The sequence below is a fragment of the Cyprinodon tularosa genome, unplaced genomic scaffold, assembly GCF_016077235.1.
Source record: "Cyprinodon tularosa strain WSP-4 unplaced genomic scaffold, ASM1607723v1 ctg154, whole genome shotgun sequence".
NCBI classification, from domain to species: domain Eukaryota; kingdom Metazoa; phylum Chordata; class Actinopteri; order Cyprinodontiformes; family Cyprinodontidae; genus Cyprinodon; species Cyprinodon tularosa.
The window spans coordinates 1,288,786-1,296,878 of record NW_024038375.1 but is presented as its reverse complement, the minus strand read 5'-3'; the positions used below and the strand labels follow the sequence as shown (position 1 = coordinate 1,296,878).

Genomic DNA, 8,093 nt, shown 5'->3' with positions numbered 1-8,093 from the left:
CAAAACTTTGAAAACAAATCGTTTAATATCAAAAATGTGAACAGCAACAGTTTTTTAAAAAGAAGAATTTACAAAGACATAGTATAAAATTCTTAAAATAACCACACACGAACAATGTTAGGAGGACAATTTTAAAAGGAGACGACAGGCTTTTTAAAAGCCTCAGAATACTGTTGTAAAACATGTAAAAAGCTTTTAAGAATACTTCTATATTTCTTGGGCAAAGTGTCCTAAAACATAAAGTCCAACATGCTGAGATATCCCACCTCACTGCTGGGTGGGAAGGTGTCTCAGCCCCTCTACTATAAGTCATCAATACACGGCAGCCAGAAAGACTGTGGAGGAAAAAACAGCAACATCAAAACAGTAAAGATTAACATGAATAGTAAAGAAAGAAGCACTTAGCCCAGCAGTTTCATGTAATATATTTGCTCTCACCATGTTTGTGCATGCGCTGGCAAATGTCATGTATCTGGGGTTAAACTGTAGACCGTTGATAGGTCCTGGGTGTTTGCCATCCAGCACGGCCACCTTCATCCCACTTTCAGTACTCCAAACATGAACTCGTCCATCCTCTGAACCTGCACAACATAAGATAGACTCTGTATAAACCGCCTGCCAAGGGTAGTCAAACTCGTTTAACCTTTACACATATTGATTTGTGAAAACTACGAACTTAAATGGTCGAAAACAAAGGATTAGGTTAGAAAATAGAACCCACAGCCTAAAAGAGCATAACATCTCCCAGAAAACTGCTTATTTAAGCAAGTTTAGGACGGACAGCCATGAGGTTCATTGTAAGTGAGGAGGAGCTGGAGATCCACAGCTCAGGTGGAAGGATTTGCTGATAGGACCAAAATTAGTGTGCCTCAAGCCATTTACGACACACAGCATGTAAAATATAAATACACTGTTTGGTCTACTACATATCCAAATGATTCACATAGAGAACAGTACCACCAAACATCACCCTGAACACACCATCTGTATGGTGAAACATGGGAGTGGCAGCATCATCCAATAAGGGTGTTTTTCATTAGAATAGAATAGAATAAAATGAAATAGAAAATCTATTTATTGTCCCAGAATGGGAAAATCCTGGTGTTTAAAAGATTATAGAAAAAAATGGTCCCACAAATATGGACCTTAGAAAAAATTATAAGAATAACATAATAGTGAAGAGATAAACAATTAAATACTGTACTTTAAAGTGTTTATAAATATAAAAACTGTTCACCTGGAGAATATGGATATTTTTATAGTAATTGACATTTGAAAATAGCAGCAACATCAGAGATGTGCAAAAATAACAGCAGTATGTTATTTAACTGACTAAATGACTAAGCATGAATGTAACAACTTATTGAGGTTACTGGGAACAGTGGTGGTTATAGAGTCTTACAGCTGCTGGGAGGAAAAATCTGTGATCTGTGTGCATTTAGGGTGCAGCAGTCTGTCACTGAGGGAGCTCTCCAGTTCTATAACAGCTTCATGCATGGGGGGGGGGACATTATCCAACAGAGGTGTTAATTTAGTTAGGATCCTTTTGTTTCCCACCTCATGCACTGAGTCCAGAGGGCATCCAATCACAGAGCTGGCCTTCCTGAACAGTTTATCCAGCCGCTTTCTCTCAGCTACAGATAACCTACCATTACAAGGGAAGCTGACCTGAACTAATAGGAGGATGAATGGAACTTGATATATGGCATGACGGAGATTGCAAAGGTTTGTGAACCAGGGTGGAGATTAAACCTCCAGCGGATGGCCTAGTCAAAGCCCGGATGTTAATCTGATAAAGAGTCTGAGGGAAGATTTTAAAAAATGAAACAAAGCAACACAAAAAAACTGATCAAGTGCACCCTTCTTCACAGCTTGTTATAAAATTACAAAATTAATAAATGATTTAACCAGATGTATAAAGCCCCAGATGTTCTTCATCTGAGAGGAGCAGAAGAAAAACGTATTTAGCTTACCAATCATGACAAACTTTGAGTCTGGTGTGAAGGAGGCCTCCAGGGAGATGCCTTTACTGTTGTTATAACCCTGAAATTAGGTAATAAAGTCCTTGAGAAAATTAAAAGTCACTATATTAATGTCTAAATACATATCCTTTAGCACATCTGTGTTTCTGTGTCTTACTGAAAAAGTGTGCAGCACTGATCCACTAAAGGCGTTCAGGATGCGGACAGCACCTCCATTGGTGCAAATAAGAATAAGCTTTCCATCGTTACTGAATTTCAGTCCAGTCCAGTCGCAGGTCCGATTTAATCTGGTCTCAAAACATGCAAAGGGACCCTTAAAGACACAGTAGTATCGCCGATGTCATTAGTCACAGCAGCAGCATTTATTTTTCTAGGGTCAGATCACACATCTCACAATGATTTGCACCTTGTCAAAAGCACGGATGTCGTACAGTTTGATAGCCTGGGATTCCACTCCTGCTGCAAATACCAGTCCATCTGGGTCAAAGGAGCACACAGGTTTCCCCAGAGGGTCAGTCAAACCCTGAGACACACAAAGCAACACAGAAAAGACAAAAAAATTAATATAACACCAGATCTTTGATCTTATTCTTGTTTTTATTATTGACGACCACTGGCCTGTTGTAAAGGACTACATGCGAAGCTTGAGCTAAACAGTCTTACTTGGCAATCGGGGGAACGCAGATCCCAGATGCGGATAGTCTTATCCAAAGAGCTGGAGATGAATGTCTCATCCACCGGAGACATGGATAGTGCAGTTACCCTGATTAGACAAATAAAGCTTACTTTGATCAGTGTGAAGGAAACTGTCAGGTTACATTGAAAATAAACAAGCTTAGATAATAAACAGTTTCAGAATATCGCCCATAAAAACTGCTTTTATGAAAGAGTTATGAGGTTTGCAGAAAATGCCAAAAAAAAAAAACTATTACTGGCGTTCATTCAAAAGTACAAAATAAGTTATCTTTACAAAATTTGCTGATAAAAATATTACAGAATGAATATTATTAAATTAAAAACTTCCTCCTACCAACAAAGTGAAAGAAAAAGGTACATATATATATATATTTTTTTTACATTGGCAAAAGTTATCAATGAGAAATGTGCTTGAAGACATTAGTGACATGGGTATTTTATGAAGTTTATGTGAAAGACCAACATAAAAAGTAAACATAACCGCACATTGTTACACCCCCTCCACGAGGAACCATGGAGGTGGCCAGGCTCAGACTGGGTACGATTTTCAGCCCTGGCATTTTTCCATCTACATCAGCCCACTTATGTCCACACTCACATCTGCAGGGTTGCCAGATGTCACTGACACACATTTTCCAGCCAAAAAAAAAAATTTCATAAACTGTCTGGATATACGAAATCACGCCCAGTTTGAACCAAAGTCTAATGATCTTTTAGGCCAAACCACTAAAGAAAAATATTTTTTACCCATAGACGGCCATCCTAAACAGCCAAAACATCCCAACCTGGCAACAATGCACATAAGATGGGAAACGTTAGCATTTAAGGGCTGGTTATACTCCTGCAGCAGTGTGTCGCAGTGAGCTTGACGCAGACATTTTTGATTTGTGCCCAATATTGAAGCGTGGTCTGCGCTAAATGCTGTGGGTCTAAATACGGCCAAGGCGCTGAGGAAGTGGGGGCGAGTTTGTCCAACAACAGAGGGACATGAGGGCAAAAAAGAGCAGGAATCCAGGTGGAAAAAGGCTCCCAGCGTTCTCACACACCTCGCTCTTCTAGCTGGTCCAACTTCTCGAGTTGTTTTCTTTAATTTCGGTCATAAAAAAAAAAAAAACTCCTGTCTGCAGCACTGTCTGACCTATAATTTGGGAGGTGCAGCATAGTGTCTGCAGAGGGGACATCTGTTTGTTCACTGCGACACCTACGCAGACAACCTAGTTTCGAAGTATAAATCAGCCCTTAGATGCAAATCCCCATCATGCACCGCAACATAAATTTGCAAAATATTCAAACACAAATTTGCCAAATATAAGAGGAACATTGTAGCCTGACGTAGTCCGACTCAATTCTAGTCAGAATATGAGTCTGATACTGCTCCATAGAGCTGTGATTATGGGGCGTGTTTCGAACGAACCAGGAAAAAAATGCCTCTGCACTCAGTTGGATAGACCTACAACCAATAAGAGCAACGGAGTGCGTGACGTATGTTAAGCAAGGCATAGTTGTTGTCCACAAAAATCAAAGCGTGCAGTTTCGCTTTTCTCTGTTCCTATTTTAAAATTAATTTGCTGTCGATATCTTCTAGAACAGACCTAATAGCAGAATCTACTCACCCAAACTCTCCAGTGGCAGCCATTATTGTTGTCACCCTAGCGCGCTTTGGTCACGTGGTTGATTACGTTACTGTTGATCATCTGTCCATCATCGTATAAAGTCCGCCCTGACAATTTGATTGGATCGCCTGACAGTGGGCTTTAATACTCGCGCTACTATGGAGCAGAGCCAGACCGAACTTCCCCGAACTCAAACCTTGTGGGCGGGACTAAGTTCTGACTGGCACCCAGGCTAGGAACATTGTAATTTGTTTTAAAGAAAGCATTTTATTATAATTTACTCTTTTGCAAGGATTTTACAGTTTGAAGAAATAGAAAATGACACCATATGCCAACCGTCACAAGGATGTGCATGACAAGGAAGGGCTATATATACTGCATGCATCATTAAGGTAGTTAACATTGTATTACTTCTTGAGCTCACAGGTAGGTGCTTCAGCCGGAGAATAACGGGCTGGTTATACTCCGGCAGCAGTGTGTCGCAATGAGCTTGACGCAGACATTTTTGATTTATGTTTAATATTGAAGCGTGGTCTGTGCTATACGCTGTGGCTAGATATGGCTGAGGCGGTGAGGAAGTGGGGGCGAGTTTAGTCCGACAACGGAGGGACATGATGTTGAAAAAGAGCAGGGATCCAGGTGGAAAAATGGTCCCAGCGTTCTCACACACCTCGCTCTTCTAGCGGGTCAAACTTCTCGAGTTGTTTTCCTCAGTTTTGGTCATAAAACCAAAACAAGCCGGCCTCCTGTCTGCAGCACTGTCTGCGGTCAGTTACAATTTGGGAGAGGTGCAGCGGAGTGTCTGCGGAGGGGGCTGGGACGCCTTTTTGTTCACTGCGACACCTACGCAGAGGACCTGGTTTCAAAGTATAAATCAGCCTTAAGTGTCTGGGCCGGTATGATTTAAGGAGGGCCAACCCTCGCACACTGAAATTAGGACCGGCCCACCGGGCAAATTCCCGGTATCACAGATTACCAGTCTGAGCATTGAGGTGGCAGTATAATGGTTTGTTTACAGCACTGAAAGAGAGAAGGTGGTCAAAGTTGTTGGAGAGGGAGTTATATTTGTAACTTGAAGCAGAACATTAAAGCTAAACAGACAGATTGAAGTTGAACCGATTGTTAAAATGAACAAGCCAAAGCCTTGATCTGGATCCAATTTGAAACAAGAGTTTTGTGGTTGTAACTTGACAAAATGTGAAAAAATAGGTAAAAAATTTTTATCAAAGCAACAAATATTAGTTACCTTGCAGAGTGACCGGGGAAATATCGGATAAACTTGTTGTCAGTAAGCGACAGATATCTAATTGTATCTGTAAGACACCAAGCAAACTCAGCTTTCCTGAAATTCCCACATATCTGCTCCCTGTGGCGATAACAATCAGCTGTTTACCATCCAATTTGTTGGAGCTGAAGACCACATTCTTGGCCTCCCCGTGTGTGAAGCGGATCAGATCTACTCCATACTTCTTGCTGTACAGAGTCCTGGACGGTCTAAAGTGGAACACACCACAAATAATTTACTATATTTACAAATGTGTTGTTTTGAAGCACTGAACTGCCCACTCACTTTCCCTCCTGGATGTCATATAAAACAATACAGTCGTCGTTGCCACTTGAAACGGCGTGTTCACCATTGGCGCTGTAGTGGACACAATTTACTTTTTCTGAATGATATCGGTGGATTCTGGCGACTTTAAAACTCCTCAGGAGGCTGTCTGAGATCTTCATCGCAGCTGCTGGTTAAAAACATCCGAACTCACACAGCGAGATGTTCTTTGTGCTTGACTTATATTTAGCTTAAAATCTTAGTTAAAATGAGTTACATTGCATGTATATTTAACGCTGTTATACAAATATAACTGCTTATGTTTTGGTTAACAGTACTGCCACTACCCGATCCGTCCCGGAAGCACGATCCGTTCTGCGCGTGCGCCATCAGCTCATTTGCGCATGCGCATCCAGATATACATCCGGGTCTTCTTCGTTTATTTTGTAAAAAAGAAAAAAATAAATAAATGACGTTTTCCCTCCACAGAAATATTAAACGTTCTAAAATATATTGTGTTAAAAGTTAATAATGTATTTCCTGACAAAAAAAAGATGCCTTAAAATCCTTTCTGTTTATTTTATTTTATTATGTCATAGAAATTTACATGAAAAAAAGAAAATACTCTCAGAGAGGATGGCAAAGGTGTACATTACAATTTAAAAAACCCCTGAAAATTAAACTAACAAGCAGGGGATTTATCTTGGCAAATATTCAAATCAAACATAGAAAGAGCCACAGAAATATATATAAAAAAAGGTGGATGCACTTATTTTTCATTTTTTAAAATCTTTTTAAGAGAAGAAAAATAGGTTTTAAAGTCATTAATAAACCAATGAAAGGAAGGTTTATAATTTCTCCATTTAGCACGGTGGATATGATATTTACCCAACAGCAGGATTGTCAATATACATCATTAATCTTTAAAGAAATCAAATCTTTCAACTATTTCCAGAAGCGATGTGGAGTAGGACACAGGTAAAACATATGTTCAACGGTTTCACTATTATTATTACAAAAGGAACATTGATCCTCCTCAAAACCAAATCTTTTTCTTAAAAATTCTGCCACAGGATAAATTTTGTTTATAACTTTAAAATGTGTTTCTTTGACTTTAGGTAGAATAGGCCATTTAACAAATTTTGAGAATGCATTATCAACTGTATCTGAACTAACAGGAATATATCTCTTCCAAGTAAATCTATTATAATCATGAAATTTTCTTGCTTTAAAAAAACTGTTAATGAATTTATTATTGCATTTTTTTTTATTAAACAGATAGCATTGTGAAATCAATCAACTGGGCAATATTGGTGGGTAATTATTATATAACCTAGAATTTTTAATCAATTGAATTAAAGGCAGTGGAATAGATTTACACAGTTTGTTATACTTTTTTAGAGAACAGGGAGTGTTGGCCTTGTGGTTAGAGAAGTGCGCTAGTGTTGAAGGTTGCAAGTACCTGGTTCAATCCCCACAGCCTCCACTTTGGGTCTTTGAGCAAGACCCTTAACTGACACACTGCTCCCTGGGCGCTGCACAGTGGCAGCCCACTGCTGCCCACAGGGGATGGGTTAAATGCAGAGAGTTAAATTCTCCATTATGAGATCAATAAAGTTCAGTTTCTATTTCTAAAAATGGTGGATTTTTTAGAAACTGAACTGTATTTATTCTGTTGTTTAAAGCAGCAAAAAGATTATATACATATAAAAAAGGTCAATTGAACTGAATTGTAAAAAGACACAAACATATGACATAGACACATGTATACACATTACATAAACATATTTCTGGCACTATTGAAACCCCATACATAATTCTAACCTTTCAAAAAATAAAAATAAAAAAGGACAGTGTCCTGTATTTAAATTTAAGTTGGAAACTGAGGACCTTGTGTTAAAACACATCTTAACTGTTCCAGTCGCAATGCAGACCTATTATCATGTGGGATAATGGGTCAGGGTTGGTGAGAAACCTCGGCTTTCATCCTAGAAAAATATTTGGCTTCAAACATGAGAAAATATAATCTTTTAAACAAGCTTAAATCCTGCGGCACAGCTGATAAGTGTGCTACATGTTTTTTTTTTTGTTTCACTTAAAGTCACACAACAATATATAAACAAACAAATAAATATGCCAGGGGGTATGTCACAATAAACAAGTACAGTTAGGAGGAAAAAAAACATGCAATTAAGTGCGCTACATGTTGGTATCAATCAAGTGAGAATGCTTTTACTTTGAAAAGTAAAGTAC

General features: G+C 38.9%; 1 protein-coding gene across 1 annotated transcript; it reads right to left on the bottom strand.

The window, feature by feature from the left end:
- Nucleotides 1-6,225, bottom strand: LOC119780028 (WD repeat-containing protein 82-like). The gene is made up of 9 exons (XM_038279905.1): nucleotides 5,862-6,225; nucleotides 5,685-5,785; nucleotides 5,538-5,604; nucleotides 2,646-2,745; nucleotides 2,389-2,505; nucleotides 2,140-2,295; nucleotides 1,974-2,043; nucleotides 439-581; nucleotides 1-335 (listed from the first exon to the last, which is right to left on the bottom strand). Exons 1-9 carry the CDS (start codon nucleotides 6,020-6,022, stop codon nucleotides 303-305), a joined length of 948 nt encoding a protein of 315 aa, XP_038135833.1. The 5' UTR covers nucleotides 6,023-6,225; the 3' UTR covers nucleotides 1-302.
- Nucleotides 6,226-8,093: the final 1,868 nt, after the last annotated feature.